We start from the raw sequence: 17,758 nt of genomic DNA on the forward strand, positions 1-17,758 counted from the left end.
TTCGTAAGAATAAATATACTGGCCAAAGTAAAAATATAAATTTGCTAATAGTTCTGTAATTATGCATTAAAAAAAATGATGAGAAAGATTGTACTAACTGATCAAAGAAAAATATGAAAATGAATTGGTGCACTTTAAATATTTATTAGTACATATATGAATGATAAGTCTATATTATTTAATAAAATCTTTTCTAGAAATGTTGCTTACACAGTTTTTTTCTGTCATTTATATTTGGTTATCCGTTACAAATCATTATCGACCTTATTCTGGATCTCAATTCTAGAAATACCTGCAAGATATCCAAGTTTAAAAAAAAAAAATACAAATATATGCTTTTTTTAGAGCGCTTAGCTATGTTTGTTATAAAAGTTAATGTAGTTTTTATTTCGGTATACACTAGCAAGAAATAGCCTTGTTAGTGTATCCCGTGATTCTATGATAAAATGAGTTGTTATCTTTATTATATCACACAACTTTTCCTCTGAAAAGAAATAGAAAAAAGGCCCAAAACCAGTTGGTAGTCGGCCAATTCTTCCCAATTACGAAATTATTATTTTATTATTGTTGGAAATTGTAAAGAACATTACTAGAAATAATTCAAATTCAACAGATCAACATTCAGAACACAAATTAGCGGAAAAGAAACAGAAACATCGACAGTTGACAACAAAAGGCTGTTTAATTGTTTTGTGCCAATGAGGTAACACTGAAAAAAGCTCAAAATATGTTGTTAATTAGTTCATTCTTCTTATCAGCTGGTCTATTTTTTATGTAATTGTTAGTGTAGGATTTTTAAAAGTTCAACAAGAATTAATACATGCTCAAACCAATCAACGTTCAGAATCATGATAATAAAGAGGTGATATTTTTAGTAGACAAATCTACAGCTGACAACGAAGTCCAGACTTGTAAATTTTTATGTTAGTGGGATAATGGATATTCAGAATTAGGGCCTAAGTTGAATTTGTCGTCATTTAAAGCAATATTATGAAATCCAAAAAGTATAACATAGAATTTTGGTTTTGATATAAATATATATCAATTAAGACTTTAGTTCATAATTCATGTCATTGAGGGTATTTTTGATAAAATTATTAATTCAATTTATATGATAATTAATTAAATTCTCTAAATGATAATTAGCAGTTGACAAAAAGAAAAATACAAAACGTGTTTTTTTTTTGTTTTGTTTTTTAAATTTGTCCTTAGCCTTTTGACAGTGGAGGTTGAAAGTGGATAAAAAAGCTAGTCGTGGGGCTGAAGCAATGATAAAATAAAATAATATAACAGATTGATTATAGTTTATTTGATAATATACTCTAAATATGTCATTTGGTATGATTTGTCTTCGTTATCTTTTGGTATAAAACATGTACATAAATGGTAAAGGTATGCAAAGTCAGGAGATGAAATTCCAAACAAAAGTAGGGAAAGGGAAATTGTGATTATGTTCACATTTAGTATTAAGAGCATAATGAGCATAATAATGATTCGTTAGAATAATAATAACAATGAATGAATGAATTCAAAAACGTTTATAGACATTCGTATTTCGATTGGGCTTTTTGTTCTTTTTTGAAGTAAAGAATCTAAGGGACCTGCTCGTGGTGGTGGTGCTGCTGTTGCTATTGTTCTTGTTTCCACTGTTACTTGGACTATTCAATGGGGAGATGAGGGTATTATTATTGTTGCTATCATCAGAGTAAAAGGAGTACTGATCATCCAATGATTCGTTTATGTTATTCTGTGCTTCTTTTGTTGTCATGGGAAAAAGACGTCGTTCACAAAAGTAGCAGTAGAATGTAGTTAAAATAATCAGAGCCATCCATACGATCATAATCACTCCAAGCTTTCCTGCAGTGGAGAGTTCGTTACGAACTACACAACCATCTGGATAGGCGGGGCGAAAGTCTGTAGATGCCATGATCCATTCAGTAACATTATTAATCTCTTCAGAGTTATCCACTCGCAGAACCAGGTCGGAACAGTATATAATCTTTCCCATTTCTCAAGTATGCTGTTTGTACCCCCTCCCCCTCAGACACATACAAAAACAACTCCTTGATCACATCAATAAATAGGAAGAAGGTACTAAAGAGAGGGAGAGAGAGAGAAGAAAAGATAGCTAGAGAGAAAGAGAGAGCATACAATTTACTTTCTCAAAGAAAGGTTGTGTGTATTTATGACATAAAATAAAGAAATATTGAAAGCAAATGAATATATATGAATACAATAGTTTTTGTATTATATTTTACACTTGAATACTCCATGGCTTATTCCCTGATGATGATAGGGATAGAGGAGGTATTTTAGAAATGATCCAGTCGTTGGAGGCTAGTCTAATTCTTTCTGAGGTTGCAGGGATTTCCAAATTGAATATAATATCCTCATTGTTCTCTTTTCTTGCATATTTTAAAGCATCTTTGATTGCAAAATATACAGACGCAGCTTTGAAATGAAAATAAAAAAACATGGAAAATATATGTAAGTTCTAACTTTTTATACAACAGGAATTACCCAAAAATAAAGGGGGCTCTCCCACAGCTTTCGAAGAATATACAGCCCTTGAATTTTTGGATCCTCTTAGTAAAGAAACATTAAACTCTTTTGGAATATCTTTAAATCCAGGGATCTTATAATTGCTAGGGCCTATTAATAGATGCGTTTTGTTTTTAGTTCTATAAAAAGATACAAAGTTATCCCCCCTCCCCTTGTTTACCTTTGGTAATTAATTCCCCATCTGGTGTATGAAGGAGTTGTTCCATTGTAAATAGTCCATAGCCTTGCACAAAAGCTCCTTCAACTTGTCCAATATCAATGGCGGGATTAAGAGACTCGCCTAAGTCCATAACAATATCTGTTTTCAAGAGACAATGCATTCCAGTTAGCAAGTCCACTTCTACCACCGAGCAACCAACTCCATATGTGAAATAATTAAAGGGCCTACCCTTTCCTTCTTTCCAATTCATCCCTAGATCCGGCGTAGAATAAAATCCTGTGCATGAAAGAGAAATACTGGATTCATAAGCTAGAGTTATTATTTCATTCCAGGACGCTTTTGGATAGGAGTCAACAATTGGAGCCAGGCGCTTATTAATTTCTTCACATGCAGCTTTTATGGCCATTCCATTGAGATCTGAACCGACACTTGCTGCTGTAGCAGAGGTATTGGGCACTTTATCTGTCATAGTATTACAAATAGATATAATACTCAGTGGAACCTCTAATACTGTGCTAATTATTTGAGCAATTTTTATGTGAAGACCTTGACCCATTTCTACACCTCCATGTGAAGCCAAAATGGAACCATCCTTGTAGACATGAATGAGTGATCCAGCCTGGTTTAAATGAGGAAGTCCAAATGCGATGCCATATTTAGTGGGTATCATGGATAATCCTCTTTTACGCCATTTATTCCCTAAATTAAATTCATCAACACTCCTTCTTCTTTCAGAGAACTGGCTAAGGGCTTCACACTCTTGCCAACATCTACGAAGAGAACAATTCTCTAGCTCTTGTCCATAATAAGTTACATCCCCCTCTTGGTACATATTTATTTCTCTGATTGATTCAGGGGACATATTTAGTGTATCTCCTACCCTTTCAATATAATTTTCAACGATCATCATGACTTGTGGTCCCCCGAATCCGCGAAATGCAGTATTTGAGGGCAAATTTGTTTTACAGCAGAATCCTTCTATACTCAAATGTTTTATTCTGTAACTATTTTCACAGTGAAGCATTGCTCTTTCCATCGCTGCAAATGATAGATCCATGGTCCATCCAGCGTTAGCATAAAGTTTAATATCAACACACTGAATGATTCCACCGTCGTTAAATCCTACTCTGTATTTACCAAGAAAGGGATGCCTATAGCTGCTCATGATCATATCCTCATCTCTTTCCAATGCAAAACGAACGGGTTTCCTATATTGAACTGCAGCCCAAGCCGCTGCAAGTGTAAATGGAATGGATCGTGTTTCTTTTCCTCCAAAACCACCTCCTAAGCGTTTGACTGACACATTAACCTGATTCATAGGAATATTCAACATCTTAGCTATACATTGTTGAGTCTCTGTAGGATTTTGAGTTGAAGAATGAGCTAATATACCTGTCTCGGTGGGAACAATTAGTCCACATTGTGTCTCTAAATAAAAATGTTCCTGAGCTCCAGTTTGAACTTTACCTTCGATGATATGATCACAACTTTCAAAAATGTTTGATGGATCTCCTGCCTGAAGCTTAGAATGAGGCAAAGGAAAGAAAGATGATGATTCAATTGCATCCTCTATGGTTAAAATAGGATCAAGTTTTTCATAGTCGACTTGTACCTTTGAAGCTCCATCTTTTGCATGCTCTCGAGTGTCTGCTAGAATTGCTCCGATGATTTGACCATAACAATTCACTTTTGTATCAGCAAAAATTAATTCGTCTTTTAAAAGAGAAACGCAAAAAAGATTTGATTCCTTTGGAATATCCTTTGATGAAATAAAACCCAAAACTCCTGGGGAATTGACTGCCTCTGAGTATTCTATGGATTTAATCAAAGCATTTGACATTCGACTATAAACAAATACACAAAAAATCTCATTTTCTGTCTTGTTGTAATCGTCCACGTATTTAGCCTCACCAGTGGTATGTAAATCTGCAGAAATGTGCTTCTTTGGTTTTTGTATCGTACCTTGTACACTATTTTTGCCTTGAGATAAAGAAAAGTCATAGAGCTGTATGCTTTTAAATTCTTTTTCTTTGTATTGACTCGTTACTTTCCCAGATCTCTCTGTATTTATATCGAGAAAAGATTTATAAAATAGACTCAAAACTAATGATTGTCTATAACGCTCCATTCCACCTGGAGATCCCATCGGGATATTGGTTTCATCTAATAATCTGTTCATTGCTAATTCAAAGGTTGATTCGTTCCATGGTTTTCCTTGTAAAAATGAGTTTGTTTGGTTTAAAAGCTTGGTATAAGGACCAATACCTCCGAAAGCAACTTTTGCCTTCAATATGTTAGTTGTTGTGGGGCAAATTTGATACAAAAAAGCCCCATTTACTATTGCAATATCATCTTCTATTCGTTTAGAGATCTTGTACGTCTTAAAGTACTCGTTTTGCGACTCAAAAGGAATCAGAACATTGATAATAATTTCTTCATTCTTCAACATATTTTTTCTATAGCCAAGAAAGAATTTTGAATCGAGAGTTACGTCTCGTAAGCCATATGTTGCAGATCCCACACGCAAAATTGAAGATGTTGACAATAAAATAGGTAAAAGATCAGATATAGGACTCCCAGTACTGATATTTCCACCCAATGTGGCAACATTTCTAATTTGTTTTCCGGCAAACACCTGTAACATGAACTTTATTTCCTTAATAATTTGCATTTTGGAATGCTTTTCTGACTCAATTAAATGATCACATAGTTCTTCTATTTTGGAAAGACTGCAGGAAGCACCAATCTGTAGAAAGTTGTCATTTATTTCAATGTTATGCAAGTCATTCACCTTAAAAATAGAAAGAATTAAAAATACCTGTATTATTATCATGTCGTAAAAATAACTGCGCAATACATACATGGGTATGTATGAACATGATATGAATTAAACTGCAGAGAGATAATGAGTTCAAGGCCAACATATTATCAAGTAGGTACATAAATTAATAAATAAAATAGGTAGGTATACCTGAGTAGTCTGTATCATAACATGAACTTTAGAGATTTTAAATTTGACTTCAATTCCAACTTCCGTGTTCCCGTTGATAATCCTTGCATCTGGATAGCTTTTTTTTAATGTTAAAAAGTTCTTTCAAATTCAAAGGAACATACCAAATTAAATCAGGACCAATATATTTTCGAGATTTGGGTGGATGCATTTCCTTTAATTCACTTGGAAAAATAGCTTCTTGAGTGGGATCACATTTTAATACTTCATTTCATAGACGATAAATAATTATAATTTATATGTATTGTGCATTCATTTGTTAGCCTGCTTACCATTACTCCTGATATCAGTGGGTTCCTCCTCATTTACCTTACAAGGGCATTTTCCTGTAGTAATCCTTTTATAATTATTACCCTCCCCAAATTTTGTATCAGTAAATGTTTTATAGGCTTCCAAGATGGGCCTATACCCAGTGCAACGACATAAATTTCCCTATCGTAATAATATATAATTAGACATGATAAACCGATTTATTCATTGGTAGTCTTTATTTTAGCTATTATGATTGGTGCATTTGTAGTACTAGTAGGACTTAAATATATATATATGTTTCAGAGCAAATATTTGACTCATTTACTTAGATCTCATAAACTATTTTTTTTTTACTTTCTATTAACGAATTTGCATAAAAGTTTCATTAATCCGGATAAAAACAACATTTAGCTTAACATTCAAAAATATTTACAGAGAAAATTATCAAATTTACAAATTAAATATTGTTAAAATGAGTTTTTTTGTATTAGACATTTTTAATGACTCTTTTTTCTATTTATTATAAAGACATAGTTTTGGCTTTTATATTATAGTTATATTAAGGAATAGTTTTAATTTTTTTTTTAATAAATTTAGCAGTATTGATTTAATTTCTGACATTTTGATAGTAAATAAATTTTGTATCTTTTCTTAATATTAAAAGCATTGAAAACAAAGTTTCATAATTTGACTACAATAATTGCCTTTTACACAAAATATTACAAATTTGACAAAAAAAAAATGGTGTAGGAAGGATAGTACACGGACTTGAGCTCTCACATGGGATTACCTCGCTAAAACAAAAATACACAGTGTATTTTTGTTTTAGCTGTCGATGCTTCTTCTTCTTTTCCCCTAATCAGTTTTCTGAATATTGATTGGCTCAATGAGTTATTTTTAAGTTGTTAACAATTCTCAACAATTATTGAGTAACAATGATATAGTTTATAAGAATTAGATGAAACCAACTGATTTTGGACTTTTATTCTGTTTCTTTTCGAATAAAAGGTTGCGTGATAGAATAAAGGTAACATAATCCTCAATCTGGGATATAATAAATAAACTTTCTTTACGAAATATTTGGAAAAAATTTTTGTAACTAAAAATATTTTATTTTCCTTTTGAGCGTTTTCACGTGACGTCAGCATTGTTAATGTTGGTTATTTTGGGCATCTAAGCAAGCAAGTTTTGTACAATGAAACCCCACTTTTCATTAATATTAAGGAAAATGAACTATCTGTTGTCAAAATGAGACCAATAAATAAAAGGACTTAAACCTATCCAAATTTTATATCTCTTTCGCCTATTATTATTAAATATCTTACCCTAAAATGTATTTAAAATATGTAATTACATTCTTAAACAATCTATATCCATCTTGTAGATAAATAATTATTATAATGGAAATAATAAGTTATTTTTCTTTAGTTATCCTACTTTTCTAGTAATTAATCGATCAACAGTAAAAAAATTGTACAAGTCTAGCCATTTTGAAGGAATTTTAGTAGATATTACATTGATTTCATTGTAATATCAGTGTTTATCATTTGCATCAAGTAGTATTCAATGCTGATGTTAAGTCTTTTTTATATAAATTTTTAAAGCCATTTGATGAAGTTTAATAAATATTTATGGGGAATTTGGCCATGTTATTTTGTAAAAATATCAACTTTAAGATTTTCCTTCAATTATGATTTAATTTATGATTTCAGTAAAACCGCTCGGTTTACTACAGTTTATATTGTTTCAATGTCACTTGACTGTTAATTAACGCTTTTAAAAAGGACAAAGTTTATTTAAGACCTTTTATTTCACCTACGACCTACGACACCTAAAACCTACGACGGTGTCGTAGGTTTTATTACTTTAAGAATCAATTCATTAATTTTTATACTTTTGTACATCCCTTACTTAATATTTTTCATTTTATTCGTTTTTTTGTACGACACCTAATATTTGGGATTTAAATATGCGTTCGATTTTATCGACATTAAAATATTTCTTCTTTTTTTTAGTACAAAGAAGGCGAAACAATACTTTTTCATTTAGAAATAGTTACGATTTAATAAGTATCTATATTAATAAAGAAACGTTTATCTGACTATATGTATTAAAAATAGTCACGGGGCCACTGTATATAGTACTTCCTGATGTATATCATATAAACACGATATAAAGAAAAAAAGGGTATAAACTGAATTAAATTTTGCAGGCGTTTAGATCAACTCAAGGTTAATAGAAATACAAGGTTATACCTTAAGGCTTTTCCAACGAATGTTTGACTTCCACCACGTTTTTTAATAGTTACGTCAAAGAGTATAACTGTTACCATGAGTAGTTATATATTGTCTTCCTTGACTGTTACTGTTAGAGTACCCCTGTTATACTCTATGACGTCAAAATCTGTCTTTCATGCCCAGCAGTCGGTACAGTATATCAAATTGAACATTTTGGCAAGCCCAATTATATGAGGTACATAACCTGGTATTTCTATTAACTTTGGCTCAACTAATATATTAAAAGAAAAAAAAAGGTAGTACTTTATATTTAATTTATCTACATTCTCCATCTACATTATAAAGTTTATCAATGAGGTAAAGTACTCTTTGGCTCATCAAATTGTATGATTTTTGTTTCTGAAGCTATTATTATTTTTTTAATTCTTGAGGAGAGAACGTCTAATTATTGAGTGAGTAGCTCGGTGGGAATTTGCACATGCAAAACGGAGTTTTACACTAAGGATTTGTTGAGGAGTCATCAAATCAAAATCGCCGACACTCTGGGCAATGCCGCTAGTATTTTATATTTTGAATTATTCTATTAAATAATTTAAAATTTAGTGTATACTATGTGAAAATTTTCAAAGCATTTTGGTTGTGTGTCTTTATTGCATTTAGGATAAACAAAATTAGTTTCAATTCTGACAAGCTTGAAACCTTCTTCAACTATTCTCATCGTAATACATGAAATTAATATTTTAAATGGCGAATAATATTCAATTTATCAGACTTAAATCAATAATATGCAAATATCAATTTCAAAGTTTATAATTTTATTATGAAAATAATTGGAGCTTTTTGTTTTATATTTTTAAATTGTAGTTTTTGGTTAGGTCAATGTTCTAATAAAGAAAATGGATAAAAAAGTTAGACAAACGATCAAATTTGTTGCTATGGGTTTTTATGTCTAAAGCGAAGCAATACATTCAACCTGATATAAATGAATATAAAAAGTAACAACAACTATGCTCAGTGACTACTTATAAGTAAGGATGCCATTTTTGTAATGAAAACGCAAAGTTTGGAAATGAGAAAAGGAAAAATGGTTAATGGGTGTGCTCTTTCTTCTTTTTTGTTCATTATTTAATAGGTCGTTGTGGTGTTAACTTCTCATTTAAAAGAAGAATTCTTACCCATCTTTGTTGTCAACTGTTTTAAAAATGCATAGTAAAATAAATATGTAGGAATTAAAATATAATTACATTATTTTCCCTGCACTAATGCAAATTTAAATGTAGAAGGTTCGACTCTTTAGAGTAGTTATTCATTTTCTCCCCCAAAATCATTTAACAGGCAGCCAATACAAGGATCTTAATTCAGTTGTAGAAGGTTCTTCATTCTTTTTATACTCCCAAAATTATATAAAAGGCAGCTGATAGTAATATGGGTCTTAATGCAGCAGTATTATTCTCACTCTCGCTTTCTCCTTTTGCTCTTACAAAAATTTTAAATCTAGTTATTTCTAGTATTTTAGTCTCTAGAGTACAACTTGGCTTAGTCGCAGCTACACATGCTCAATGCTATTGCTACATGCAAAACACCTTGAGAGATTTAATTAAAATAACAACATTGTTATTTCTTATGACTTTGTCTAGACATACATTCATACAGAAGGGAAGAGATATAAGGTTTACTTCATTAATATAGATTAGAGACAAAAAGAATACTTCTTCATTATAAACATATTTTTAGTATGAGACGCTTCCTCAAAAAAATGAAAGATTTAATTGTAGATTTTTACGATTTATTAATTATCAATATTGTTCACAAATATGCCTTTTCTTATCATGGGTATAAAAAACCGCTCACATTAAAAATAATTGGAATTGCTTCTCCCTCAATGGTTAAGAACCCCTCATCATTCATCATATTCCTTGATTTAATAATTATTTATGTGCTAAGCAAAGAAAAATAACTCGTTTTATAAACTAAAATATAAATTTAATTGTGAACTAATAAAAGTTAAGTAATTAACATAAGTACAAGTCACGTAAATATACTTAATTTGGAACTGAGTTGTTGTTTTAATTCAAATTTGAGTATAGATTTACTCTATATTATTTTAAATCTCAATCTTAGGATCTCATATTTAACTCTGTAACCAAGTGGCGAGCTGGCTCAACTTTCATTAGGGAGGACAGAACATGTGTAAATATTTTTGCCCCTTAACATTTTTATTTTAAACATTGAATAATCTATTTTGAATGTTTTTTTTAATAGGAGAGGGTGCCCCCGTTGGAGGATTGAATAGAAGGGAATAGAAACAAAGAATGAAGATAGAAAAAAAGATACAGAGAGATATATATAAAAATAAATATAGGGAGAATAGAAGAGAGGAGAGAAGGGAGGTTTTATTTAGGTCAAACACAGCCTCTTAATTAACTCAGAGGCCCCCAAAATATATCGTAAGAAGATACTTTGTCCTTTTATACGTTTTCTTGCTAAATTTCAGATATATCTGTAATACTGTTTTGGATTCCATGTAAGATAACACCAAAAACAGACTACGGGATATATAAGATAATTATGAAAGATGAATTTTTGAAATTTTTTTTTTTTTTTTCTTCTCTTATCTAAGTATAGAAATTAAATTAAATTTCCTGCTCCTCCTAAAATAATTGTCACAGAAGAAGGAGGCAAATAGTTTCTTTTTATTTCTCATAGAAAATAAAAAAATGCTTATGTAAAGCTCTGGTTTTTCTAAAATAAGCTAACATAGCAATGTAAACTAAACTACAATATGGTTTTTTTTTCATCGAAATAATGAATTAGATACATATATAGGTTCAAAGTACACATTAGGCTTTCTCTTCCGGAGTTTCTCGAGGTTTTAAACCTACCGGAAATTTCTTGTAAGAGTCTGAATTTAATTAGTTCGTGATATAAGCTTCATTTAATTATATATAACGTTAAATCCTACATTGTGAAGAATCACTCTTCTTATATTTTTAACGATTTATGTTATGTCAGTTATTGCTACTAAATTATGTCAAAAGAAGCCTCAAAATGTTTCAATTGATGGTATTTTACTTCAACAATTGTATTATTGTAAGTCCTTTTTTTTCTGATTATATCCCATACACGACCCAGCACGAAAACATACTAACTGACAAGACATAAAAAAATGAGTTTAACAATTTTTTGGGGTAATCATAGATTGAAATTCTGATTTTGCAATTATCTTTTTACCAAAAGTCAATATTTTTCCTTATTTTACAATACGAAAATAGGCTAACTGCAATGTGCAACGAATTTATTCAGTGCCATACCATGTTATGTGGCTTTAACATACAGTAAGTGGAAACATGTTAGTCCCAAAAGATAAAAAACTTAACAAATCTGCTGTGTTACATGAGTGGAAATGACAGGCACTTCATGAAAGCCCTCATTTCCAAGTTTATAGAGCGAAAGATATTATGACTATTAGCTGCAGTGGTTCACAATCTATATTATTATCTTCTAACAAATATAATGATAACAATAATTTACTTCAGTAGCTACTAGTACACAACAACATTTTAAGTGAACTGTAAAATCTCTTAGTACAATGAAATAGTACTTTTAATTGTACACTTTATTAGACAAGCACAAAACACAGTTTGACGCGGAATTTAATATATTTTGGCTCCAAAAATGTTCCATTTGGTAAATGCATTTTATAAAAATGGTATTTATAACTAATATAGATAGTTTAAAAAACTGACAATCTATGAACTAGGTGTTTTGATGATGATAGCAAAATTTGAATCTACTAGCTTTAATATTGGTGAAGATATAAGTCACCCAAATATTGAAAGTTATATTATCAGTTCAAGCTATTGTCCGGATAGCATGTTTTTTTGTTTTTTTTATTGCAACGGGTCAAAGATATATATATGTACAAGTGCATCATACGTTAAATACTAAGAAAAAGGAAGTAAGGACCCAAAAAGCATATGCATCACTTATGTATTCGATAAATGATTTGTAAACTACTTCATATCTGCACCAACGTTCCGTATTTGGAATATAGTACGTATTTTTTAAGCAGTATGAGTTGTGATTTTAGATGTCTCATTTTTTTAATAAATGAGTTACATAGATTCTATGTAGTGATGCGTTAGTTGACTTTTAGCCAGGGTTATGTATTTCACAATTATACAACACCACATTCATCTAAAATAAGCTGTTTTATCACTTATAGTTCAAGTTATTTGTTGTGATTCGAATCGAGTTACCTAGTTAAGAAAAACGGGATTCATTGGTTCTAAAAAAAAACAACCTTGCACCATTATTAATAATGATAAAAATGAGATTTGAGATGGGTAAGACTAGCTTAAAATATATTGTTTATTATTAAGGAAAAAAGAAAAGAAAAGAATAGTACTTTAATTTAACAGTATTTATTCTATACTAACGGGATCCCGATAATTAAAAACTTGGTTTCTTGTGAATTTGTATTCTGTAGGATTTAATTATATAAGTATTATATAATATTATTTCATTAATGGGTCTGCGAAAATCTCAAAAATAAAAACAGAAGTGCCTTGCAAAAATCTTTACATAGTTTGAGAACCATTATCCAGGATCAAAAGAAGCAGTTCCAAGTTCAATTTTATAAACGACTTCATGAGGCCCATGTGTGAATTTAGCTGTATTAGAGATTTTCAAAATCTGCCGCCTCTTAAAATTTTTTTTTTTTTTTTTTTGTGGGAAGAGTTTTTTTATTAAAGACGTTTCTCTGGAAATATACATTTATTTCTAGTTCTTTTTTATAATAAATACTTGAATTCTCGTCCTTTATTTATTTTTATTTTCCGCTGTTCAGAAATTTCTCAATTTCCTGCACCCTAAAATATTGACACATGGGATTCGCACATAGATGGTGCAGTTAGTACCAACCTTCAAAAGACAGGTTTCAAAATTTCATAAGAATAATTTTGTAAATTTGTGAGTATTTGTGTTAAGTATTATATTTACAAAACAATGGATCGAAATGAGTCTCATATTTTAATTTTAGATCGCTTTTTGATTGGAAAAATACCGTTCAAGCTAAGCAATGGCTTGAAAAGTATTTTGGGGACTCTGCTCTATAAAGCAAATAAAGACAAAAATAATATAATAACTAAGAAACAAAAAAAAAAATGAAGAAAAAATTCGCGTTTTCTTTTTTAAACCCGAGACTGTTCAGCCCAGGTGTTAGTTCCAAAGGAAAGTCCCCTTCATTGTCCCCTCTTCCAGGACATTATTGTTTCTATGTGCAATGTACATAGGAATATAAGTAAAAAACTTAATTCGATAGTTTATTAATTTTGGAAGTAGCTTGATTTGAAAATTAAAGATTTAATTTTCAAATTTGAATGTTTTCTTTACTCAAAATTGAAGGTGATTTTTTTTTCTTTTATTCAATGGTTATTTTTTTGTAGGTGCACTAGGTATTTATTTTGGGGAAGGTGCAGCAAGTTGATAAATAAAATATGACAGGTAATCTAATCAATTTATCATTAAATAGCAACACTAATTAATCACAACTAAATACATTCAGTGCAATGTTCAAATTAATTATTACATTTAGATATACCTGAAAATAAGTACTTATATCCTCCATATCAGGAACTGCCTTATTTCTTAAAAGACTATACATTGACATCACAAATCCGGGAGTACAAAACCCACATTGCGAGCCATGAGCATCTGCCAATCGTTTTTGAACTTCATGCAACTTTGTCCTACAATGTTGTGAAGAAAATCAAAATATTATTTCTTTCAAAGAAGATCCTTCACCTCGTAGATCCAATCCCCTCCACTGTTGTAATGGCGCACAAATGCATTGACACAAGAGGAATTAGACACGCATTCACTGACTTGTGACTCACTGTGTGCCCATTCCACGTTGAGATCATGACAGTGCATGCTCCACAACCTCCTTCGCCACATGCCACTTTTGTCCCTGAGAGTCCTAAATGACTTCGGAGATATGTGGATAATGTCAGTCGAGGATCAATTGATTTTTCGACGATTTTATGACCTACATAGTATGTAATTGTACTTTTTATTTGAAAAGTACAAAATAATTTTTTTTACTTTTACCATTTACGTAGAGTATAAGAGAGTCGGATCTCTCACTCGTAGATGTCATCCTTCGAATTCCTCTATGATTAAAAGACTAACTTATTTCGACTAAAAAAAAATCAAACAATTGTTATATGTCATTACTAAGGATTTTTGTCTTCTTTGTAATCCCAGTTTAATATTTTATTTCATGGAAAAAGTAATCTCCATATGTTTTTATTATTAACAAACTACAGAATCTACAAAACTTTGTAGATATTATTATTGTTATTGTCTTCCTTATTATTGGTATATGCATAGGGACTTTTAAGGTAGCACATATTATGTACTTACGTCTAACCCACATATGTAATAAGGAAAGAGAGATTAGGAGCGAGGGGGCAGGGACGAAGGAATTAATACAAAAAAAAAACGAAAAACAAGTTATTTTTAAACTTCATTTTTTTCTTCTTCATTGCTTACTCACTTTGAGCTTTTTGTGCTAAGCCCCAGTACTCCTCTCGCCCACCATGTTCATCTTCTTACTTCCGTGTTTCTAAAGCCTTCTTTGTTCAATTATTAAATTTACTTGATGTATTCAATTAGTAAAAGTCACCTACCTATCTACCTCACAAAATTGGACTGGTTAAGGCTTTAAAGGTTGGTTGGTTCGTAACCTTATATCTACATACAATAATATAATTGCATGAGTTAAAATGCATTTCTCATACAAAATACATTAAAAATAATGGCATAAGGCTACTTAAAAAAAATAATATATAATATAATCATTAATTTTGTTCATCATAAAACAACATGGAATAGAGTTTGAACATACATTTTTTTTATTTTTGTAACAAAACCTCTTATATGTATTGTATTTTCTGCGGCGTTACAACAGTAAACATACAATAATTGAAAATATATCTCACTCAATGCAGTGTCTCCGTTAGTCTCAATAACGGCCTCCATTCATATCTTGAACTGTGCGCAGGGTTTAATATAAATTCTTGCATTCCTGTACGTTGGAGTCGATCAAGGACTTCTTGATGGTGTGATAACCTCTGTTGAACCTTAACTCAAAGTAACTTCAAAACAAAATAATATTGGGAATATTCTTTGACACCCAGTTGTAGCATTTCTCCTGGGTCCAATTTTAGAGGTGTTGGAGGGGCCAGAGTTCTGTTTCCATACGCATGGAGGTATCTAGTGACCTTTTTGATCCAAACTCACTTTGTTCACCAAAATCGTCATAATAGCTGACCTGCATTCTACCTTTGAAAATGTAATAGGCTTGAAATCTTCTGTTGTGAACTCCAGGGCGGTGTTTTGTCTAATAAATAGAACGTTTATTTGTATATTTCACCACAAAAAAACATTGCAACAGTTTTTCATCAATAATGCCAGAAAAATCCAAAACCCCAGATTTCGTTGTTACAACTTTTATATATTTAAATTTCATATTAAAAAATTTGCACACTCCATTAATAATAATAATAATAAAAAGATTAGCCAATGGGATTTTATTGGCTGTGTTCGGCATAATGCTGCAACAGTAGATATAAAAACCTATGGTATGTTCCTTTAATTCAGCTGAGGAAAGGGGTAATTTAATATGACGGAGACACGGCGTTACTTTACAACTCACACACAAAATTACAATGTATTTAGTTTTCAGTCCTCGACTTTTCTACTTCTTTTCCTTTATGACTGTTCTGAACGTTTGATCGGTTGAATTCGAATCCGCCCTTATTAGTTAAATAATTCCATAGTTGATTGAATTTGTTAACTACCAACTGAAAGCATCGTGGGGTTTTATTGTTTATCTTATTAAAAATACACTCAGATCAAAAAGTTTGAGTAGTAAGGATCTTTACAGTGGAATTTTCAATATCCCGGAATGCATCTTGTGTAGGGAAAAATTACTATTTTGTTATTATAAAATGAAAAATTAGCAAACTCCTGTTCTTTTTTTGAATTTATTTTCATTTTGTATTAGATCGTTTTGTTGGAAAGTATATAAAAAAAAAAAAGTATTTAAAAAAGTGGTTATTTAACGTAAGGGGTAAAAGCTAAGAACCACTCCTCCAAAAGTTGAATTCAAAATTTCCTACCTATCTTTATTGTAAACTAGCAAAAGTACCCGGGATTGCTTGGAGTTATAAGGTGACTATGATTAATATATATGGACTCCCCTTTTCTTTTCTTTTTAATATGACGCAATGTGTGCTTGAGCTACACATACTCGATGGGAAAGGGTTATTTGTTAGATCATGTTGTTCTAAGATATTAACCTCACACTCAAAAATGAGTTTGTCAGAGACATATAGACAAACAAACTTTGCTTGATTAATATCTTTAGTGTTTAAAGTACGTAATACAATTATAATATGTATATAACTATTTGTAAGTCTACCTATACATATTAATAACGCAAAGTTTATCTATATAAATATATGAATCTTTGAACCAAATGAAGGCATTTTTTATTCAAGATAAATCAATGGAGTTTATGTGGTCTCACAGTCGTTTAATATGAAGCATTGAGCGGGTATAAAGTATATAAGGGTATATATGGTGCTCCCATATTCCATTTTTGATCTAAGAAATAACAATAATAATATTAATTAAATATGGCAAGCGTTTTTCATGTAGCATCAAGTGTTTATACAGGGAGCACCATTTTTGTTAGTGAGTACTATAGAGACTAGAGTACTCCCTGGCTCATCAGTCATAATACCATATTAAAAAAATCTCAAACTCCAATTACTATTCTTTCATTCTTGCGGAGAGAGCAGATATTAATTGTTATAAGTATTGAGAAGTTAAGTGTGAGTGTGCTCTTAAAAACGGAGAGTAACACTGATGCTTTTATTAGGAGTTATCTTCCGTAGTATTAAAGCAAAATGTAACTTTATGTCGACGCTTAATTACTCCGGGCAATGCTGGATACTACAACTTGTATGATTATAATATTATCTCTTCACTAATTTTAATGTAGATGGTTCTCCTCCCTAGAACAGTAACATATGTTTTTAACAGTTGTATGTTCAACATGATTTTTTTGATTTTGTTATTACTTTATGAGTCCCTTATGAGGATTTTTAATGTTGATTGGTTGATCAAGCTTTAGCTATTGTTATGATGTAAATAATTACCAATTATGGAAATGAAATATAGTCCCATAGCAGCCTGGCTCAACTTTCACAACGATATGATAGTCAAACATAATATTTACAAAATTCGATCTTCTTTCTTTTTCAAACACAAAACGAATATTCTCTATATATCCCTAAAATATTCAACACAGGGAGTGGAGGCATGGCACTATGGTCCTATAGTTAACTACTATATAATTTCGGATCTTTCTTCTTCCTCTTTTTGAAACGAAAGTTGAGAAGTTCAATGAAAATTGACTTTTTGTCTCCCAAATCCAAAAACAGGCAGCTAATATAAACAAAAACT

At 30.8% G+C, this 17,758-nt stretch overlaps 1 protein-coding gene across 1 annotated transcript; it reads right to left on the reverse strand.

The window, feature by feature from the left end:
• Positions 1-1,287: 1,287 nt before the first annotated feature.
• Positions 1,288-14,443, reverse strand: LOC121123168 (xanthine dehydrogenase/oxidase-like). The gene is given in 9 exon segments (XM_040718290.2): positions 1,288-2,451; positions 2,521-2,652; positions 2,723-5,513; positions 5,694-5,807; positions 5,809-5,936; positions 6,005-6,164; positions 13,824-13,971; positions 14,027-14,270; positions 14,333-14,443. Coding segments are annotated over 9 exon segments (3,963 nt in total). The 5' UTR covers positions 14,382-14,443; the 3' UTR covers positions 1,288-2,254.
• Positions 14,444-17,758: the final 3,315 nt, after the last annotated feature.

Source organism: Lepeophtheirus salmonis, chromosome 8 (assembly GCF_016086655.4).
Source record: "Lepeophtheirus salmonis chromosome 8, UVic_Lsal_1.4, whole genome shotgun sequence".
NCBI classification, from domain to species: Eukaryota; Metazoa; Arthropoda; class Copepoda; order Siphonostomatoida; family Caligidae; genus Lepeophtheirus; species Lepeophtheirus salmonis.